At 41.9% G+C, this 22,947-nt stretch overlaps 1 protein-coding gene across 1 annotated transcript; it reads right to left on the reverse strand.

Moving 5' to 3' along the window:
* Nucleotides 1–1,243: 1,243 nt before the first annotated feature.
* On the reverse strand, nucleotides 1,244–12,020 carry ica1 (islet cell autoantigen 1; the record flags this gene model as incomplete). The annotated part of the gene is made up of 12 exons (XM_080501299.1): nucleotides 11,995–12,020; nucleotides 11,726–11,897; nucleotides 10,730–10,802; nucleotides 9,662–9,785; nucleotides 7,942–8,140; nucleotides 6,532–6,657; nucleotides 5,677–5,775; nucleotides 5,491–5,594; nucleotides 5,344–5,390; nucleotides 4,107–4,343; nucleotides 1,958–2,047; nucleotides 1,244–1,365 (listed from the first exon to the last, which is right to left on the reverse strand). The coding sequence occupies exons 1-12, from the start codon at nucleotides 12,009–12,011 to the stop codon at nucleotides 1,244–1,246; spliced, it is 1,410 nt and encodes a 469-aa protein (XP_080357425.1). The 5' UTR covers nucleotides 12,012–12,020.
* Between the last annotated feature and the right edge of the window lie 10,927 nt (nucleotides 12,021–22,947).

Consider the following 22,947-nt stretch of genomic DNA (forward strand, 5'->3'; position numbering starts at 1 on the left):
CCATGCAACATGCAATAGTAAATAAGTGATGTGACACATTTCTGGAGTGTTTTCAAATACAGACTCTCATGAACCAACATGCATCTTGGACAAACTGCCTTCTGCCTGTTGAGATGGAGAAACGTCACCTTTTCAGATCAGTTGAGTAAAACTCCTCCGGCGCCGCTGGACAGTCCAGCTCTGGGCGAAAATATGCTGCGGGGGGGTTTATTTGATCGTATAACTGCGACTGCATTAAAATTCCTTCAGTCCTTTGTAAACATGGCTGTTGCGGTTTGTAGCGTTTGCTTCCTTTCCGCCGCCGCCGTCCCCCGGAAACCCGCTGCCACCATGAGAAAACATCACCGATGCCTCTTTCTTTTATTCAGAGTTATTTTTAGGGTATTTTACAGGTAAATTGCTCCTCGAATGCTCTTGCCTCATGGCTGGCACTCTCCTCAGTAATGACACGTCCAGTGTGAGTGTGAGATTCCACAATCCAAAAATATGCATTTGGGACTAATTGGTGACTCTAAAATGCCTAATAGATGCACTAAAGCATGAAATTACTCCCACGTGTCATTAAGAGGTTAAGAGAAACATGGCAACCTTAAATCCCGGCGACGCGCAACATCGTTGCCGCAGCTGCGATGTCCCTCCTCGAGAATCTACAAAGTACGTCTGTGGTCATGTCGACTCGTGTGACTGCGCCCGCCGCTCAGCTCTTGATAAGAAGTTGGTGAAAAGATAAACATCTGCTGCCGGCAAATAAGCATCAACAGGCTTCGCCCTGATTATAGTCGAGCCGTCGAGGCCTTATGTGCACAGAGGAAGTAAAAACAAGGTGAATAATAGAGATGCCTTCACAGCCCAGTGGGATCTTTAAGATGAGTGCAGGGTTGGGCATTTTCCCACGGACAGGTTCAGGTGAGGGGAATTTATAGGCCATATTACGTCATTCACTCAATTTGAAAGCGACTAATATTTACATGATATATATAAAAAAAAAAGGAATGCTCTATTTGTAGTTGGATTCAAACTTGTACACTGGATCAGGGGTGTTTCAACACATTTTATCCTGTAAAATAGTGCTAGAATTTATCTTCTTTACACTCTGAAGTTTCTTTGTTTCACAGAATTTATTTGTCCAAATCTGAACAAATCGGTACCGTACGTGACTGCAACTTAAAGCAAAAATGTTCGCTCATGGTGGCGGCAATATGGCGACTGTCCCCACTCCAAACGGGACGGCGCAGAGGAGGAACTAGGCGTTGTGGAGTTCGTGCTCCGCGTCGGTTCTGCCGACCGCGTCGGGGTTGGAGAGCGGGTCCAAGTCGGCGAAGAGGTTGAACCACGCCGAGAGGTCTTTAGACCTTCCTGACGTCTCTGCAGAAACAAAGATCAGCGTTACCTCCGTGGATCGGACCTCGTCAAGCACGTCGTACCGATCACGAACTCGGTAACCAGTTCGGGGTGTTAAGTAGTTTTCTTTCATCTTTTCAGGCAGCTCAGTTTATAAAAGGAGTTCCGTCTATATCAGAACAAATAATCTGGTGGACGATGCTTCCTTAATCAGCCAAAGCACACTTTCCTATCACAACCTTTCTCTGAGCCTTGACCTTCCATGACCTTCCGGATAACTGCAGTCCACACGCTCCGACCCGAAGCGAATCGCATCTTCAAAGACAAAGCGTCCGCTCACGACTGACGGCCAAATGAAGCTTCATCAACCACCGTCTTCATTTCCTGAAGTCAAAAGATGGAGCTGTCTGCTTGATCAATGTTTTGACAGCAAACTTCATACTGGTATTTCAGCCTCCGGCTTAAAAACCAACAGCGCCACCTGGTGGTGGTCTGAAAATAGTGTTTCCTGAAGCTTCATGAGGCTTCATGTGGCCGTCACTACCACTCACTGCCTCACATGTCCCACCAACTGGAGCCCTGATGAAAACGATCACTTCTCCTGTCGGGGTCCTACCTTTTCCCACCGGTTTCGGAGGGTCCTGATTGGCTCCAGATGAGGGATCGGTTGCCTGGGTGACGGGCTCTGGAAGGATCGCGGCCCAGTCTGAGGAGGAGGAGGAGAAGATCTAGTTTACTCTTATTATAGCAAGAATTACATCCCAGATTAATTCTTTCTTCTTTTTTGTTTCAAATGAGTTCGTTAATTACAGACCAGAAATGTATATCTCTAAACTACATCTCTGAAGTTGTGTTTCAGACGCAGTTCTTTTTAAAATGCGTCACCACACGAAACATGTCCGGTGATTACCAAACGATCCTCAGTCCAACACAAACACTTCAGTGTTTTGGTTATTTGCGACGAGTTTTAGTGTGTTACTGTCTTTCAGCTCAGCCTCTTGAGAAATTCGGTTTTTGAAGTGCAAATGTTGACTTTCCGATAAACGCTCCGTTAAGACTATTTTCATGATGTTTACAAATGAAAACACAAAACGTTTGTTGCTTTTTTGTGTGTTTTTTAAGTTCAGATCTTCTAGTTTCGTCTCCGCCACAATCAAATCGTTCTTTACGGTTTTGCTCATTCAGAAACCAGATCCAGGGATCCACAGGAAGGCGGAGTGGTAACAACTCTTGCCACACGGTGGGAAAAAAAAACAAAACATCCCTGGTTTGAGTCCCGGCTCGGGTCACTTTGAGTTTAATGCGCGACTCTGAATGTGGACGTCCACTGATGTACGGCCGAGGGGGACGTTTAGGTCAGAGACGTGTTGGACGGAGTCGTATAACAAGACGGATGAGCTCAGAAGCCGGAGTGCTTCCTGAAGAGAGTGACCTCTCCGGCCACGAGCCACGCGGCTCGGACCGGTGACCTTCAGCGAGGCGGCGGCACGATGGATGGCCGAGGCGGCGCCTCGCCGGCGGGTCAGCCTCGTTAGCGGGTTGGATTCATGAGCGCCTCTCAGGAGTGCTGACTTATTGTGTCAGTCGGTAGATGGAAGACGAGTTGAGGGAGATTTATTATCGTGTAATTAGTCTCCGGCGTGCGCTTGATCAGGCGTGCTCCTGTTTCTCTGCTCGCTGTCAGGAGTGATCAGCGCTTCCACCTGCACCGACTTGAATTTGCTTTTTAACTTGTGTTCGGGGCTGCGTGATTAGATCTCTTTCGTGCGTTTGAGTAATTGTGGTTGCATGTTGCTGAACAGTTTCTGGGATGACGCATCGCAGACATTTCGATCAGTCATCCCTTAATGTGGGATGAGTTAAATTGAGCGGATTAAATACATTCCCAAGGCTTAGAAGTTCAAAAAAAAAAAAAAAAAAACAACTACACAAGTGACTGAGTGCCTTTTAAAGCCTTCTGCTCTCTTGGATTCCTCTCATCTTCTACTATCTCATCACAGTCGCCTTTAATACTAAAATGTTGATAAAAGCTTGTGGAGCTTTTTAACTTTGAGGCCCTTCAGAAATCTTTTGCGTTTTACATGTAAATGACACTGAAAACAATGTTTTTGGGGGTTTTTTTGTAACGAAGCTGCACGCAGCTCTGAGCGCTCCGTTGCCCTGAAAATTAATATTTTTTTCTCCAATTTACCCTTTTGTTTTTGTCAACACAGGCTCAGTCATCGAGTCTAAATTCACCCCCTCATAGTTTTATTGTGGCTCTAGAATATACAGGATATCTAGAATAACCAGATCTCATCTGAAGTCACTTCTTCCTCTGCAGATTATGCATCAATTTGCCAAATTTGATTAAATTAATGTGATTATTCATGAAAAAACACATCAACTGTTGATGTAAAAAAAAAGAGGAAAAAAGCAGAAGATATGAAATTATGAGAATAAGCTTTGTCATATTTCTGATGAGAAGAGTGATGTATGACTACATTTAGAGTTCAAACATTTACTATTTATCAAACAGTAGAACATCTCTTCCTCCTCTTGGCGGTTTCTCAGAGATCATTTTGCACTGGAGTTAGAAATGTAAATGTGAAATGTAAAGTACCTGGTAATTAACATATTAACTGGCACTCTGACGGCTCCCTCCTGTTTGTTTGGCAGGTTGAGATTTATTAAATCACTTTAAAGTCGTTTCTCTCGCTGCGTCGACGTGGCGAGCTCCAGTGTCATGTTATTAAAGCTCATTGGTGGAGAGACGTTCCCTGTACCTGTGGGGGGCGACTGCAGCTGGTTCAGGCTCTGGTCCAGCAGCTGCGACGGTAAAAAGAAGGCGTTGTGCTCGCCCTGCTGGGCGTCGGCCGGCCGGCCGGACGCCGCGCTCCGGCCCTCCTCGGCCTCGCCGAACACTTCCGTCCACTCGCGAGAGAAGTCGCCCTCGTCCAGCGACAGAACGCCCAGGATCTCGTCCAGCAGCGCCGCGCCGTCCTGCTCCTCGCCGCGCAACTCTGGACGGACGTTCATTCACAAAAAGCAGAAGTGGGAATCGTACGCCGCCGTCATTTCACTCTACTCTTCGGCATTTCATCCATTTTTAACAACTGCACAGCGGAAAAGCTGTTTTCTTGAAATGATATTTTACCATGTAGTGTTTTTATTCAACATAATAGGAGGAACAAATGTAATAAATTATAATAATTGCTAAAGTATGTGTAAGAGCAAACAATTGTTAAAAGAATATATATGTAAGGAATTATTTGCAGAAATTAAGAAACTGAAAATAATTTCAAGTATTAAATAAAATATGAGTTAGTGCAAATGTTTTAAGTTAAAAGCAGAAATAGGTCTCACTTTGTGCAAATGGTTTGAGAAATTATGCAAGAAAATGCTCATTATTTCATCACATTATTTCAGTTCATGCAGATAATATGGTCTTTGAGATAAACCTACTCCTGTGAAGCACTTTGTGACCGCTGCCTCTGAAAAGTGCTATATAAATAAAGTTTACTTACGACTTGCTTACTAATATATGAAATAATTACAGCAAATACTGGAAGTTAATAAGAAATAAATGTAAGAATTTGTGGAAAAGTTTCCAGATAAAATATCAGAATGAATGGAAATGTGGGTAAAAATAATATTAGTTAATAAATGAAATCTGCATGAAATGGTACACATATTTTCCAAACGATGATGGTTATATGGTTGTAAGTTGCATAAATAAATATACGTGACAAATTGTGCAAATCGCTTCAGTTAACAGAAAAAAATTATATGGAGGAATTCGTGCAAATCATTTATGTTTAACAGGGAATATATTTAAGAAATATTTTGAAAAATTTCAGTTAATAGACAAAATTTGTCCAAATAATTCAATTGAATAGAGCAAATGTAAGTAAAGAATTGTTAGTAATTTCAGGTGATCGAGGTGGAGAAAGTTAAAAACAACGTTTTTGTCCTCTCATCAGAAAAGTGCAGTGAATATTTTGTTTGTTTGTTTGTTTGTACCTTCTCTGCTCTTGTCGCTGGAGTTTTCATCGGCCAGTGAGACGAGTCTGTAAACGAGACAAACAAGCAGTTTCAGTTCTCCAGTTCAGACGCTCCTCTGCTCCTCCTCCTGTTTGTTCTTCCTGCAGCGGTGAAGACAAAACTCACTGGACGTCCTCGGCCTCGTCCTTCCTGACGTCCTCGGCCTCTCCTTTTATCCTCTTCTTCCCCTTCTTCTTGGCCGGTTTGTCCGCCGGTTTGTCTCGTAGCGTCTGGAAGCACAAAGAGCAGGTTGTTTTTCTCCGGCCCGCTACTGCAGTGTGGCGTGCGTGCAGGGTGGGGGCGCTGTCCCACCTTGACGGAGGAGAGGTGGTAGTGCGGGCAGCCCTTGAAGCTCTCGTGGATGGCCGCCATGGTGTGTGACGTCTTCTCCCAGAAGTGCAGCAGCGTGGTCTGAAACACAGACGCCCGTCAGTCACACGTCTCACATCATATTACTCCTTTTTTTTTCTTTTTTAATTCAGCATGTTGAGTGAACGGCGTCTCACAGGACTAGGACTTTCATATTTCACTTGAGTAGAAACTTTTTTTTGAGGATATACAAGTAAAAAGTAATGTTTTACTTTATTCTTATCAGAGATATTTACATAGAGCAAGTTAATATTTTCATAATAACTCCATGTTGCAATTTAAAATCTCCACATTTGAGTGCACGGAGATGTTTTCTTGTAATAAATGTTTCTTATTCAAAGTATTTATCAAATGACTGAATCGTTAATCCAGAAAAAATAATCATTTATATTTTTGAATATTCCGATTTTTCACTCCTTTCCGAGTTTGTTTGTGTATATATTAAACCATAAGCGGCATAAAGTGGCTGAATGTAATGACTTGTTCTAGAATACAAGTTCAAGTTTAGTGTTTTTAAAAAGTTAAGATAAAAATCCATGGAATTTACTTTTCAATCATATCAATACAGCAATAACAAGAATGTTATCATGCTGTGGAACACGGAGTTAGTTATTTACTAAATTCATGTAAAAAGGAGGGTGTGGGTTGAGTTGTACTGAACTCCCACTTACATTTAATCAACTGGCTCGTTTGTGTTTATCCTCTATAACAGAAAAGGCCACATTGGCATTCCAGAACTGCTTTTACTTTTCCGTACGCCTGTGCCTTTAAAGGGCTAAAACATCAGAATGCAGTCACCTGGTAGGTGGTGAGGACGTGGGACAGCAGGTTGCAGCGGCTGGCGCCCAGCAGGTCCACCTTCTGACACACGTCCGTCTTCAGCTTGTCGAAGCTCGTTTTGGTCGTTCGCACCTGAGCCTGAACCTGAAACAGGAAAAAAAAGAAGAAGAAGATGATGATGATGATGATGATCAGCCAGTCTGGGTCACAGTTCTGCAGGTCAACCAGTTTGTGGTTGGGTTACGCCCTCTGGTGGTAGTTTCTTGCACAGCACTCTCCTCCATTATTAGAAATATAATATTTGTGTGCAAATGTGACTCATTGTGCACATTCAGAGTATAAAGTTGATTTATTAACCAGGATGTTGCCTGAATCAAACCAAACCAAACAAGGGGTGAATATAACTACCTATGAATATTGTCATTAAAAAGTATTTGACACTTTATGAGTGACTTTACTACTTTCACTTCACTGTGAATTAATCTAAATTTGTTCTTTTTTTTTGTCCCTCTTGAAAGAGTTTCCAGTGTTCCTGCATCCGCTATGTTGTCAATACTGACGCTGTCATTTAATGCAAAGGAACTGAAACGGTTCTTATTTTACTTGTCGTGGAGCTCAATACCAGCAGTGCAGCAGTATTTGTAACTGAGTACATGTTCAGTACTCTCCACTCCTACAATATCTCACACCGACTCAACTCAACAACAAAATGGCCCCTTTTGCGTTTAATTGAAAAAAAAAAAACACCAAACAAACAAATTAATTGGTGATGAGAATCGAGCAGCCCTGCAGCTGACACGACATTTCAATTGTTGTCGTCCTGATATTTTGTCGTTTTCCACTCACGGCCTCTGATTGCAGCGTTTCCTCGATGCTTTGGGCGGCGAGCGACACATTAACTGAGCAAATAAGCAATTAAGGTGCACGAGGGTTTTCCTTTAAGCTGCATGCTAATTCTCACTGCATATTAAACGTTGTGGTTGCGACTCAACATGAAAAGGCAAAAGCCTGACGGGCTGATCGCAGAACACACCGGTAAATTATAGACTTAACGGCTATTGGATTTTACTAGTATAACCCTTTTAAGCATCAATAACGTTCTACAATAGAGAAGCTCTGTCGTGTTAAACATGGAGACGAATGCAGCTTTTACACCATTTGGAGGCATCGGATAAATGAATGACATTATAAAGCTATAAATTGTGAAACTGATGTGATTTGGGTCAGTTTTTCCTTCTTTCTAAAAACCTTGAATTAGGCTGCCAAAGCCTGGAATTGTGTTTGGTGAAAGTTTTTAAAACATAAACTGACAAAAATAGAGGAATAACAGTTTGCGCACTGACGAATAAATTATCTAAACATTTAAGAGAAGATTTAAATGAAACAACTTTGAAAAAAAAAAAAAAAAAAGCACCGTCAGCAGGTTACCTTGCGGAACTTCTCCATCTGTTTGTGTGTGTCGGGGTCGAGCTCCTGAGAGACGTCCTTCATCCACAGCAGCGCTCCCCGGTACTCCGTCCTGCTCTGCTCCATCCGGTTCACCGTCAGCCACGTGTCGGAGATGGCCCGGTACCGGAAGGTTTCCACCTCCTGGTACAGGCGGCACAGAGGGTTCCTCAGAGCCAGTCTGCGGGGGGGGAGGGTGGGGGGGGGGGAGTTCAGTTGAGGTGAGGACTTCACCTTACAGAGTCGGCTGCCGCTCGCCTGACTCATTAGTCACCGCCGAAGCTCAGAGGAAATGGTTTTTACACGACTGCGAGGCGTCTCGGCTCCACGGAGCCAAACGGGACAGAAGCATCAAGCTGCAGCAGTAAAATCAATCCCAGGCCTCTGGAGGAAATACTCCAGCGCACAGTTTTATCCTCCGTGATGATGCATTAGGTGAGATGAAGACGTACGCGCTCTGTGCTCAACAAACAAGCTCTAGGTTATAAATGATCTCAGATGTTGTCGTGTTCCAGTATCGCTGCCATGTAATCCTCGAGATCTCTGACCTGGACTGCCGACATTTGGTGAAAATTGTGTCACGTAGTTTTGACTTAATCTTTAAAATTCAATCCTGAGACAGAATCCAGATCACCTCCAGAATGTAGTGGACTCTTCCATGGCCGAGTGTCGATCTGTGGTGAAGAGTTCAACAAAATCTGTGCTCCAGTTTTGACGTAATCTTGCCAACAGACAAACGGATTAATATACGCTGATTTCTAAATTGAGTGAATGATAAAAACGGAAGTAATTCTAACAACACCTCATTCCAGGTCAACAAGTCTTGGGCTCCGTTTTAACGAATACGTTTCAAGAGAAAATGCATTTTGGTTTGAGAGAAGTTTTGCACAGAAATGTTTGGGAAACGGCGTCCATTGATACGGAAATGCAGAAAGTCATGCAGTTTTCATGTTGGACCACTGGTGTGTGCTGTTGTCACTCCTTCTACATATATATATATATATATAATTCCACTTATTTAATAGTCAACACATTTAAACATGTTAGAATTATTATATTAAGACTAATTATCTGTTGAAAATGTATCAACAATTTACATATATTATGTTAAAATAGTGTAATGATGTATAATATATGATAGTGTGTCAAAATAAATAATGATATATTAATTCTTTGAGAATGAACACAGAGTCGTGTAAACAGGGTCTTGGTTATGTTTGGTTGACCGCTAAATATTGTCAGTAAGATAAATATCACCAGCTGTTGGGTACGATAACAAAACTGACTGATCTTTTCCGAGTTTGATGCTTTTTAAAATCTTTGGGGAAAAAAAAAAAAGAAAACCTTCATATATTATATCATATATGTTGTCACTTGTAGACTTGACCTAAAGCTTATTCTCTCATTGAAACTTGTATTTTCTACACTTAAATGATATATAGAGATTTTAACATGTACACCATTACTTTTACCCTCCTTTCAAAAAAAAGAAACAAAAGTCCTATTATGTAAAAAAGGCCACAGACGGACACTGATCCAGATAACATCCTAAAGTCCAGTCAGATTTGTACTTATAAGACTTCTCACGATTGTTTTTGGCCGGTTTGAGGAGCTGAAACCTCCGTAACATGAAGGTGATTGTCCCGGACGTGTCTTCCTGTCTCGTCCGCGCCGTACGGCGGCGCGTCCCCCGGTCTCCTACCTCTGCTGGGACGAGAAGCACAGAGCTTTGCCCGTGGCCTGCATGATCTTCCCGGCCCTGGTTTTGTCCTGCGAGCCCTGCGAGCGCAGGAAGCGACCCAGCTCGTTCTCCTCCTGGGACAGGACTGCACGGCCGGGAGGAGGAGGAGGAGGAGGAGGAGGAGGAGGAGGAAGAAGACATTTCAATTAGGGGATTAGAAGAACTTCCAGGCATATTTTTAAACACGTGATCTAGTTTGTGTTGGCTGCTTCTCTTGTGTGTTCTAGTTATAGTCCGTTTCATTGAGTCCATTGCTATGTGTGGATTATGAATCACCTATATATATATATATATATATATATATATATATATATATCTCATGCCATCAAAAATGGCAAGAAAACACTACAAGAGTTGAATTTTTTGTTGAACAATTATAGCAACCAACACTACAATAATTTAAATAATGTAATCACTTGTTCAAAAAATATTTGAGTCAATGTCGTTCTAACGTTTTGCAAAAAAAATTAATAAATAAAATTGTCAAATTGTGATCTGGTTGTTCAATAATTGAAGTAGCCTTAATGTGATAATGAGGCAGTAGCATAATAATACACTGCACACTTTGATGATCAAAATAGTACTATGGTTAGTTGAGGATACTGTGCAACACCCTATTTTTACTAGATCTTTGGCAAGTTATTGTACATTAGCACATTACTGGTGTACATTAATATGCATGAATATGCATGAATGCATTCACTATGAATGCTGGACAAGAAACAAACTGTACTGAACTGGTAAAAACAATTCCAGTCATCATTAGACAACAAGTCTCCGTGTTTCACAACCGTCCCGGTGAATCTGCAGAAAACTACCAGGTCAGTGACTTCGCTGCAAAGAAGCATAAAAAAACAGGCCTGTTTATTAACTTTATAATCTGATTTTCCAGGTTTTGATAGATTACAACCTGGATTAGTATGAGCCAGATTATAGTTTACAGACGTATGCTGAATATGAGCATGTTTGTAGGAAGTGGTGGAGGTGAAGAACGTGTGGATTAAATAAGGTCAAATCCTTTCTACATACAGCAGAGCCTCCTCTGGTACTGCTCGATCACCTTCAGCAGCTCCATGCAAGTTCTCTGGATGGAGTGGAAAACCTGCACAAGGTAAAGGAAATAAAGATGAATTAAAAAAGAAAATAGATGACGGACAAGGAAAGATGTTGTAGCAAATAGGTGAGTATGTAGATATCTAATTGATTCAGTTCAAAATTCAAATTGCAAGCCTTTGTTACGTTAAGAATATAAAAAATACAAATAATTCAATGCACTTTTGAGAATACAGACAATGAATTGAAATTAAATAAACTACAAAGATGACACCAGCATTTCACATCATATACATATATGTCAAATACAGAACAATAAACCTATTCAAACATATGTCACCATCATATACAGATTAAATGAACATGTATTATACAATATGTTACCTGTATCTATGTAATATGTATTTACCAATATACATCAACATGTGATCAATACTCTAAATTAAACACCAACATATATTTTATTTTCAACATATACAGATTACATGGACTCAGCAAGCACTAACATGTAATAATGTATACCTGTGTGGGTGTGTGTGTGTGTGTGTGTGTGTGTGTGTGTGTGTGTGTGTGTGTGTGTGTGTGTGTGTGTGTGTGTGTGTGTGTGTGTGTGTGTGTGTGTGTTTAACATCTGTAGTTAATGCATATATATATATACTTTCCCAATATTTACAAATGAAATACCAAAATCTGTTACTAATGTATACAGAAAGAAATACTGCAAACGATTATATTACCAAAATCCTTTTACCTTTATATATAAGTATATGTATACTTATATATATAAAATATAAGTACCGACACAGTAAAGATCAATTCTTTCTAAAAAAAACCCTCAAAATTATCGGCATGCTTGTGGAACACGAGGCCTAAAGTGACGTTTGATGTTCCCGATCTATCGATTTCTTCCGCGCTGAGGTTAGCGGCGGCCGGCGGACCGAGGTCGCGCGGCGGACGCCGTAACCTCCTCACCTCCAGCTTAGCGTCCAGGTCTGCGTCCGACGCCACGACGTGCTCGTCCTCCTTCTTCCCGGTGACCTTGATCAGCGTCTGCTTAGTCTTCCAGTACCTCTGCTGGAACTTGTTCACCACCGACGAGTCCTGGCTCTGGAGGAAGCGGTCCAGGTAGTCCCTGGAGTAGCCGCTGCCAGCGGGGGGAGCATCGCGTTAGCACCGTCGCACACACACACACACACACTGAAAAAATGTGAAATCGTGTGTACAGGTGAAGGAATACTCACAAATTTCCGGCCTCCATTTTCCGCGATTACCTGGAAAAGAAAGAAAACCCTTCAGGTCCTGGATGACCGACACATTTAGAGGTTATTAATTAAAGCTGAGAAGATTCTCTGTTTTCAAACGTGCCTTAGACACAATGGGACTTGTTAAATCTGAGGTGTATTGGTTTGTACTCTGGTCTCTTTAACGGCTCATGTTATGTAAAATTCACTTTCTAATGGCTTTCCAACAGTTCTAATCGTCTCCATACCTGGAATGACGCCCTAGAAGTGAAGAAAGTGTGTCCTCTCTCTCTCTGGCTTGTTTCACTTTTTAAAAAATGTGTTGCTCCAACGAGCCAATCACAAATCAAACCCTATATAGTGTCACCAAGGGTTTAGCCAATCACAATTGTAAAGGTATTGGGATTGGCTATTTTGGGTTGTTGGGACCACAATGCTAAAGTCGTTCTGGTCTTAGGAGGTTAAAGTCGTGTTCAGACGCCGCCGCCGCCGCTTTATGTCACCTCATTTGGCTGATCATCAGACCTGATGAACGACAGGGAGAATAAAGATGCTCTGGTTCATGTGGATCGGGCCTGGATTGTTTATATAGAGGAATTTTAGAAAGAAATGTCACTGTTGAGAATCTTTCTAAAGTTAAAAATTGGAAAATATGTCTGGTTGTGGTCATTTGACATTTTTTTAGGTTGTGTAGTGGGACGCACTCTTGTCTCACTCTGATAAGTTCCCTCGTTCGAGTTCAGTCTCCACAGTCCAGAAACAGGCATTTGTGATTAATTGGTGTTTGTGATGAAACATGTATTTTAATAACAACTGATGTTTTACAGCTAACAACATAAAAACACTATATATGTGTGTGTGTGAAGGAATCACCTCAACTGAGCCATTTTAAGCTTTTCAAACTGCCAGCAGGCAGTAGTTTGGACACCCCGGCAGTATAGGAGGCACAACTTTCCAAAATAATTTATAATTCAAATAAATATGACTACAACTTTTATTTCAAGCTGCAGTTTTTTAAACCTTTCCAATGCCTTGATTGATATTTCCCAACTGCTCGTATTTGTGTACATTTTCCTTTGTAAAGCATTTGAAGCTGCAACTTGAATCAAGAAATGAGCTTTAAATGAATATTTGAAACCAAGTGTATAATCACAGCATGTGTTTGCAGGAAGATATCCATCCCCAGTGTAAAAGCCTCGAGCTTGAGCCTTAAGTTACAGCGTAATAAGGCGTGACAGGAAACCTTGAGTGTATTTGTATTGCAAGCATTCCTCCGAGTTTAGTTCAATCATTAACCAAAGCACATTATTCTTTATTCTGGAAATAAACGCCCGTTCTCCATCCTGCGTGCATCCACACCACGATCTTATTAATAAATAACCGCCTCACCTTTTGCATATCGACAGATTCACGTTAATTAAACTCAATATCGCCGCATATTTACTACAATGCATAAAGACGATGGTAGCGTCTCAATCAACTGAGTCTTTCCTCTGTATTTATTGTCAAATCTTAATTATAAAGGGCTTTAAGGAGGTCTGCGCGTCACAAGCACACCGAGCGGAAACATTTCTGCGCGTCGTTCCGTTAGAATGACCAACAAAATGCGCACGCGAGAAGAAGAAAAAAACGGACAATATGAGCAGCACGTACCTCTGCTTGTCGATAACATGTAGAAAAATATTGATTTAATCCGCCCCTGCTGTCACAGCAGCTGCGTTTGGGCCCTGTCCTTCACTGTATGTACGATAAGTGTGTGTACACACACACACACACGCATCACACACACGCATCACACACACAGCTGCTGCCGCTGCTGCTGCGCCTCAGCACGACGAGCCGCTGACGTCACCCTGCGTACACGGATGGAGATGCGCGCGCGCACGTGAGGTGGCGGTGTGCCTCTTCAAACATGGAGACAATGGAGCAGCTGCCAGGGGCGCAACACGACGATATCGTGTTGTTGTTGTGTTTTGTTTTTGCCTTTAAAAAAAAGACACCATCAATCAATATATTTATTCCTTGAAGTCATTTAGATTTTTCACTATTCTAAATGGAATTTTACTCGCTTCATTTTAAATTCTTAACTATTTTAAGTGCCTTTATTTCTTTTAAATGCATGTTTTTTCTTAATATTTGATTTCTATGATTTTAATGTAGTTTTATGTATATTGTTTTTTTTGCCCTTCTGAAGCACCGAGTATATAAACGGTGCTATACAAATAAACCTGCCTTGTTTCACTGCAGTGGTTCCCAAACTTTTTCTACTCTGCCCCCGTTTTAGAAATACCAACATTTTCATATTCAGCAGTAATCATGTAAAACTATATTGATAATAAGGGCCTATTGATTTTATAGTTGAAATAAGTGAGCGAAACACATTTTGTTGTTATTAATGCTTAGCAATAATTAATATGCCTATATAACTAAAACAGATTTAATATGGTTTAAGTATCAGAAAATGAATTAAAAAAAACATTTTATTACAAAATAGTGTCATTTCACATCCACATAAACAGCAGAACCTCATCAACAGCCATTCTTTCATGTTACAAATACAATTTCAACATCAACCAAATGAACTACTAAATACCAAAAACACACAAATCATCAACCTGCTTGCACCACTTCTAAAGTCAAGAGTCCAGAATCTATTTCAATACAACACCATATATAATTTCTGAGCAGATGTACAAACAACAAGGCTTAGAGTTCATAAATAAAGGAATCCATTGCATACAGATCTGATGCGTCTAGTGGAGCTCAGACAAGAGCTAAAACACAGTAAATATTGGCCTTGTTGAATGTTAATGTGTGCAGCTTGTTGAAATGTCCCCAGGTGGACAAAAAAAAAAAAAAATCAATTCAATCACTCTGATGATCAATGCAGGAGTAAGTACAGTGCACACAGCAAACAACAGATGCAGATTCATTATGTGCTCAGACACACAGGAAGCAGCCGGCGCAGCGGTCCTGGGTTTCCTGCCGAGGCAATTAATGAGAGGAACATTTCATTAAGTGGGACTGTCTCACGTTCCACGTGTCCCACCGTGTGAAAGAGTTTACGTCTTCACACTGGCTTTGACATGTGGCCTCTCACCTGCAGATTCCGTAACGTCACACTTGGATTCCTTCGGTTTTGTTCGATTTCAGAACTGTTCAGATGTTAATTATTTATTTATCTTGTTTGCTCAAGTTATATTATATTATTATATGTTATACTTTATGTGTTTTACAAATAATGCATAAGAAGAGACATGAAGTAAAGCGTATATATATATGCCCAGTTAGATTCCCAATAAAGTCAATGTTTTGCTGGCTTTATCAAGGGTCAGGCTGCCTTGGATTATATTTCGATTTCCTGTTGTGTTTATTCATTCATGGAAATTTCCTTACTTTGTACTCATTACCTTTGAAGATTACAAGCAAAACTTCAAAAATATGTAAAAGTTAACATGAAGTATTGAGGTATTATTGCTGTTAGTATTAAATTGTAGTTTCTGTTCCACAAATACAGTGGAAAACAAGAAAAGTAAACAGACAAACACAAATAGGTTTAATTTCCAAATTCGAATCGATAAAGAACCAAATCAGAAGGCAGAATCAAAAATGGAATCGGAATCAGAAAAATCTTAACAATTCCCATCCCTATGTAAGTTAACAAGTTTATGAAATAAACCGTGACTCAGTAAGTTTCCCATGAAGTGCCTCGTTGTGTCGCTTGACTGAGACTTGGGTATTATTAATTAGACGCCTTCATGAATCTAAAGCAGATTTTGAAAAGTGTTGATTTCTTTAATTCCAAAGGTTTTATTTTGGTTGTTGATACAAAACAATCAGAGACAAAAAGATTATAAACCACTGCCTTGAACAAAAAACAAAAAACAAGCTGCAGAGTGAATGTGTATTCTTTGTCAGATGTGATTCTGATACAGTTTACAGTTCCAAAGTGTGATATTGTAGAATTGAGTTTACATGGACACCTGTCCGGTGCCGTTGCCTGGACACTCTTTAACCTGCTGATGTAAAACCCGTCCTGATGTCGAGTTCTGCCTGCGTCCAAAGGATGGCAGTGTAACACAAAGCAAGGACAGGGCACCTTTAATAGTCCTCCCTCCCGTTTGGGGCCCCGAGCTTTCATCTGTTGGCTTCAATTTATTTCATCACAGTATACTGCAGCTGATCTAATAGCATGTACATTTTGTTGTCACCTAAAGGGAATTTCTTGTCATGCTCCAAATTGATGTACCTGTTTGTAGCCTTGGACAGTATTTGTGCTGCACAGTCACCGGCGGTGTGTGAGCAGCATGCAGCTCAGACGGTTTTACTGATCAGCCACCGTGAGGTACATTTAAACACTGTGGTTATGGATTTATATTGGGAAAAGTGTGGCTTTATGTAGAGATTTGCAGCTGTAATTTGATTACTGCCAAGGAAATGTTAAGCCCTTTGATCCTTGCTCAGCCTGAGGTCACCTCATGCACAATGCGCCTTGTTTTTTTTTTTTTTTTTTCTTTACCTCCATCGCAGCATATAGAAACCTACATGTTGTATTTGTTGGGATATTTTACATGTCTGGCTACAGAATACCTTCACGTGTGCATCCTCTGCAGCCCTGACCTGTGACTTCCTCTCAAGGCTTTTTGATATGAGCGGATAGATCGAGGGCCTCTTAAGTAGTAGGACGTAATCTCTATAAAGACTGGTGTCCTTCACCCTATCTGATCCCCCTCCTGCACTCCCAACCTTATCTTCCCAGGTCCGAGATGGTATTAAAGCAATTTGAGTTCCCTTAAATAAGGCGGGGAAAACAATCAGGGGCCTTAAATTAAGTGATGCCGTTGGGTTTAATTCAATCAGGACTGAGTCGGAGAAATTCCTTGGCGATATTGATCAGGGGACATGCGTCACTATCGATTTCCTCTGACATTTCCTTGCTCCTTTTCCTATGCGGTGCGATTTTCAAAGTATCAACGCCGGGTTTCTTTCATACGGCAGACCAGGCTGCGGCGCGACGAGCCGACGCGTCGAGCCCCATTGTCTGGGACCCGGTCCGAGCCCTCATTACGAAGGTCCGCCGCCCCCGGAGAGAGCCCAACCTGACCCCAAAAAATTGCTCAATTGACTTTCTCCGTCCGCAGTAATGTGTGGTGATGGGGAACCATGACATTTACATTTGCGCCACTCCGGTATGATCCCTTGCTCGGCACGAGTTTTCGACACAGACTATAGCTCAAAACGGGTCACAGGATCAAAAGTGTCTCTTTGCCTGAAGGAGGCAGTCGGTCGATCCTTTCCATTTCTGCACCAAATGGTGTTTTCTCCTTGCCTCGCTCGCTCTCTCTCTCTCTCTCTCTCTCTCTCTCTCTCTCTCTCTCTCTCTCTCTCCCTCTCCCTCTCCCTCTCCCTCTCCCTCTCTCCCTCCTTCTTCCTCCTCTCTCACCAGTAACTTGCTGGAACACATTTAGATCCTGAGTAGAACTCCTCAGTGCCCACTCATCACTCTGCGTGGTGTTTGAAGATTACTACGCTCAGAGACATCCTCACTGGGCATCCAGGCAGCTTAGAGGCCAAAATCCATAATCCCTTACCCTTCATGGGAATTCTCCATGCACTTCAACATGCTGAAATACAGCCCCGCTGCAGCAGCCACTCATGGCCGAGGAACTACTGCAGCCGGAGGCCGAGATAGATGGATGACATGTCTCAATGAATGTGGGAGAAGTGGAGGAAGTTAGACTTAAAAAATAAGTTATATACCGCGGATAGTTTCTCCTCGGGAACGTAATTGGCGAGCAGAGAGTGAAGGGATGTGTCTCGCAAAGTGTTTTATTCCTAATGTATGCATGCACTTCCACTTCAGACGGTCCACAAGCACTGGTAACTGCTTTATGTATAGCATAACAGCCCAGAAGACATTATTTACTGAAAAATACGGGTGCACTGGTGGGACTCAGCAGCTGCACGGCTTTTCTACCAAGTCGTCTCAATAAAGCGTTTCCTCTACGGCTCGGGTGCCTTATTAAAAAGCGTGAATAAGTGTAGTTCCTTGATTTAGTAACGTGCATGGGCAAGTAATACGTAAAGTTCAGTTGTTGCAGCTGGAGGGCCGCTGGGGTTTAAGTTTTTCCCTCCTGCAGGCTGCACTCTGGATGCTTTGTTAGTCGTCTGTGCTAAACCCATTTATTAGCTTGGGGAGTTTGTCTTGTAGCACGCAAGAATAACAAAAGTAATCTCATAGTCACATTTGGTGTTTTCTCATTATGGAAGTGTTTCCCAGCTCTGGAGCGTGTCCCCCTTTTATTTATTTTTTTCTCTCTACTTGACACAAGCTACAAGGGACAAAAAGAGAAAAGGTCAGAGCAGGGTTTAGTTAAACATCAGGTAGTCGGGTCACATATGGTGGAACCAGTGGGCTTCACTCTGCACCATCTGTCCACGCAGGGAGGAAATCTCTTTAGGAAATGCTTGGAAATTTTAGAAAGATGTTTGAAATCCATCCATCCACCCATCCATCCATCCAGCGCAGTGGTTGCCAAATCCAGTCCTGCAGCAATAACGCCAGGTCTGCCAGATGATTGTGAAAATCTGAGGCACCTGTTTCACGGAGGCACAGCATTTTGATCCGTTTCACACCGTTCTGGAAGCTGAGGTCACGTTCCACCTATTGATGTTGGGAGTATGAACGAATCGTTCAAAACCCGGTGAGCTAATTTTGTGTTTCCAGCAGGAGGTGTCCAAAAAGTTACCACACGGATAACTGGCTTGTGGCGCTGAAGGGTTAAAAACCACATTGGTGCTTCTTGAGCCTTCCTTGTCGGCCCTTCCTGTCTTTGTGAAGCAGAATCCAGCAGGCAGTGGATTGTTCACCCACTAATAGGGAACGTGAGCTGGCTTCTGACCGGGGCAGGTAAGTTTTTAACCTTACTGATGATTTGTTGTTGCAATACTAATCCTCAATTGTTAGCTTAGCCACCGGCGTCAGAAACTCTCAAACTCCACACAGAAAGGGCTGGCAGGCACTTGAACAAAGACCTTCTTGCTGGGAGGCAAGAAGGCCAAACATTGCTCCACTGTCCGCCCCTGATTCTCCAAATGCCTTCATCTGCTTTTCATCTCAATTTCACTACGAGTCCTTTTGTATAAAAAACAAACAGAAATTCCATATTATTGTGTAAAACTGTCTGTATTTATGATTAAAATTATATTTATGTTTAAAAATATCACTTCCTGAAATGTCCTTGTTTACACTTACTTTTCCCAATAATTCTAATCTGATTATTTTGTTTTAATATTGGTACTGTTCATTAAAATGTCCCAGATTATGCAAAATTCCCTTTATAATAGTTTTTTTTATCGGTAATATGTGTCTCCATAGACTGTGTATGAGCCCTCAGAAGTGAAAAAAGTCATTTTCCTTTCTTGATTGTTCAAATTTGAGCAAATCTGTGCTCATGCAGGCAAATGAGAGATTTTCCCTTCATGACCTCACAGGGGGAAATAATCACTCCCTCTGGTAGTGGATACTCTCACAGGTAGACCAGCTCTGCTCTGTAAAATTGTGAGCGAGCGCCATTCTTTTCTCCTCGGAAAGGCTTCCAGAAAACAGACATGGAGTAGGACTGGACAGACACAGCTCATTAGCATTTAAAGGTACAGCCACAGAAACAGCCTGTTCTCGATGGAGCTTGTGGAGGGGCTTTTAGACTGGCTGGGATTCAGCACCCAGGCTGAATCTGGGGGAAACACTTTGAACACAATGTTGTTGGACCTCTGACAACTATGTGAAATTGTTGGAAAAACTGTATACTATGGGACCTTTAACCTGAGCGACCACTGGCATGATGCATCACAGAAGATATGAAATGGGCACAAGGTCAGTTTGCCTTTAAAAAAAAAAAAAAAAGTGAAACTGTGCAGATGATGAAATGTGTGGTTTTGTTTTTTCTCGTGAGTGAGGACACGGCCGACCTCAGCCCGGCACATGTTGCTTTTTCCTGGTGAAAATGTCAGCGCGAGTGCCCTTGGTCAGCGAGGAGCTGGATGGCTACCCACCACTACCGGCCTAACCTGTATCAGAGCCGTGCAGCCCCCCCCCCCCCCCCCCCCACCCGCTGTTTGGCATGCGCCGTGGCACCGAGCGCTGAGGGCAGAGCGAGTCACCGAGCTGGCACCGGCCTCAACCCGTTCAAGGTTACTTTTTGATTTAATGGTGATGCATTTTTTAAACCCACCCCCCACCTCTCTCTCTCGCCACAGTGCCTAGTCCATCTCTGTCACAAACACTGGCTGTGCGACTCACCTTTAGCAGTGGAAGCACCAGGAGAGGTTGTTTAAGATATAAATCAATGGCAAACGAAGAGCCACGGCCCCGGCACCGGCCGCCCCTGATTGTTTTACCTCCCGGCCGGTTTTAAAGGCCGGACGGTGAAGGAAAACTGTTCTATATATTTACTCTATGACACGGGAGAATAGTCCACTCATCATGTAGACAGCTTTTTGTATAGGCACTTAAAATTACCACTGGCTGCAGAGCCTATTTTATTTTTTTTGCTACATGAAACGGCTACAGTGAAATCTTCTACCATCTTCCAGATGTAAAAGACTAAAAAACATTTCCAATGTAGGATATAAATAGAATCACCTGGCTGCACACTCCAGTGACATTTTTGACAAGGTGAGTATCTGCAATTGTCACCCCGCTGGTGTTGTTTCAATGAATCTACAGCTGCGGAAACATGCGTCGGGAAAAATAGATTTTCAACCAGTTGCACTTTCCCGGCGAGGTGCAGCATCGTGTGAACGGGCCTAATTGTCAGGAGGAGGGCTTGGCGCACTTGCCACACGCAGACATGTTCAAGACGATCAAACACACATTTAACTTTCCTTCGTTTTCTTAACTGAAATTAAATCTGAGCCATTCAGGCACGAGAACATCGGGCTTTGTGTGCCGTGGCAGCCTGTTATGGTTGGAGATGAGGATTTCTGATAGGAAAAAAAAAAAAAAAAAAAATGCGATAAATCAGAGGATAGAAACGGGCCCATATTCATGAGCCGTGTAATCCTCTTATATCTCATGTCATTTTGAAAAGCAAACACATCTTTGCTATCAATACTTGACTGTGTCTGGTTTGATAATACCCGCCTCCCCCACCCACCCCTCAACCCCCATCAATCCAACCTACAAGTAAAGATGATGAGAAACCTTATGATGAGTGACTTTACCAAATCTAAGCTGAGGCCGTGTGTGTGTGTGTGTGTGTGTGTGTGTGTGTGTGTGTGTTGGAGAGAAACCATCCAGCTCATGATTATGATCAGCTGTATCAAGGGAGGAACAAGCCTCCAGTATTTTCGTATATCAGTCGCTTAAATTAAGTTAGTCTTGTGAGTTGTTCCCCATAAAAATTGCTTTCAACTACAAATGCACGCCTTTACATTTGATCAAACTTAGGAAAAAAAAAAAAAAAAAGATCATTACGACTTCTATTAATTTTCACTCGTGCTTTAATTTAGCTTGGGGGGTGATTGTTTTTGTGTGCGTGTGGAGGAAAATGTAACTTTCTGAAAACATTCACGTCTCAGTGTCGACGGCAGAAACACTGCTGGTGCACATGTGCACCACGGCCAGAGACAAAAGTTCCTCTGCACATGCTCAGTAGACGGACAATAAGAACGATGTTTTCTCCAGAGTGTGACGACTCCCAGTCCATATTCTCCTGGGACTTGGTAGTTTTGCTTTGACAGTTTACTAATAATCCAACTTGATGCTCTGTCCACTAGAATGTCTGGGTTGTGTGTGTGTGTGTGTGTGTGTGTGTGTGTGTGTGTGTGTGTGTGTGTGGTTTCATTTAAAAATAAAAACAGCACCCCCTAGTGACGTGGCCTGCTAACTATATTGTTTTCGGCATTTGTGTTGTTTCCGTGAAAACAGTTTTAAGTGTACAAACAAGTTTTCTGAACTGAAAATGCAAAAGCTATGCATATTGACGTCTAAAGCCATGGAGACGGGGCCTAAACTTGCCTGTGGGTGTGAATCTCATTGTGTTTGGTCGTCATCAAAAACGGGGTTTAACCCCCGTGAATCCTCAATCATAAAATAATTGCAAGAAAATGCTTCATTTAACCTTTATCCCAAATGCATTTCATTCCTGACATTTTAATTACTTTGAATCTAATGAAATGAACTCATCATGCAACAATGACAAACCCAACACTCGTCGGTGCACAACCGCTTTTATTTTGCACTGTAGGTCTGAAAACACTTGACAGAGATGGGCTGTACATCTGCGAATGGACTGACTGTGCAGTCCTCGCATCTCTGTAGCGTTCTACGTCGTCTGACATTTCAGAATAAAATATCACACTGGTTATGAATTGGTCTGGAAAAAGTGTCAAATATGATCCACTCAGCATTTGGAGTTAAATATACATTATAAACATCTGCACAGAGTCCGTGGACATGCTGGTTTGGATGTCTGCCTACATCTATGCAGTATATCTGTATTGCAGCTGTTATTATAATCCTACCAACGTTTCTCCAATGTGGAAAGTCAGCAACATGAAGTGGAGTTTATAACACAGCGTTTTGAAAAGGCATGAAGAAATTAAGACATTATGAAATACGGATAAATAAAAGGTTCATTTGATGTGTAACATCATTACATTGACTGTAAAATGTTGATGAAAAAGTTTTGCCCTTTAAGATGACATTTCCTCAATCCTAAGATGTTTTAAAGTCCATATGGTGAATACATTATAGTTGATCAACTAATTATACTAAACTCCGCGACAAAATAACAAAAGATGACATTAGATGTTAGTTTTATCCCTGAAACTAACATCTGGATCCTGGTTGTTCACTGGTCCGTTGGTATTTTGGGTCATTCACTCAAAGCAGCAGGAGCTTGTAGAAGACCCACAGGAGCACATCTGGATATTATTCAGTTCATCTCG

Source organism: Blennius ocellaris (assembly GCF_963422515.1).
Source record: "Blennius ocellaris genome assembly, chromosome: 8".
In the NCBI taxonomy this organism is placed as follows: Eukaryota; Metazoa; Chordata; class Actinopteri; order Blenniiformes; family Blenniidae; genus Blennius; species Blennius ocellaris.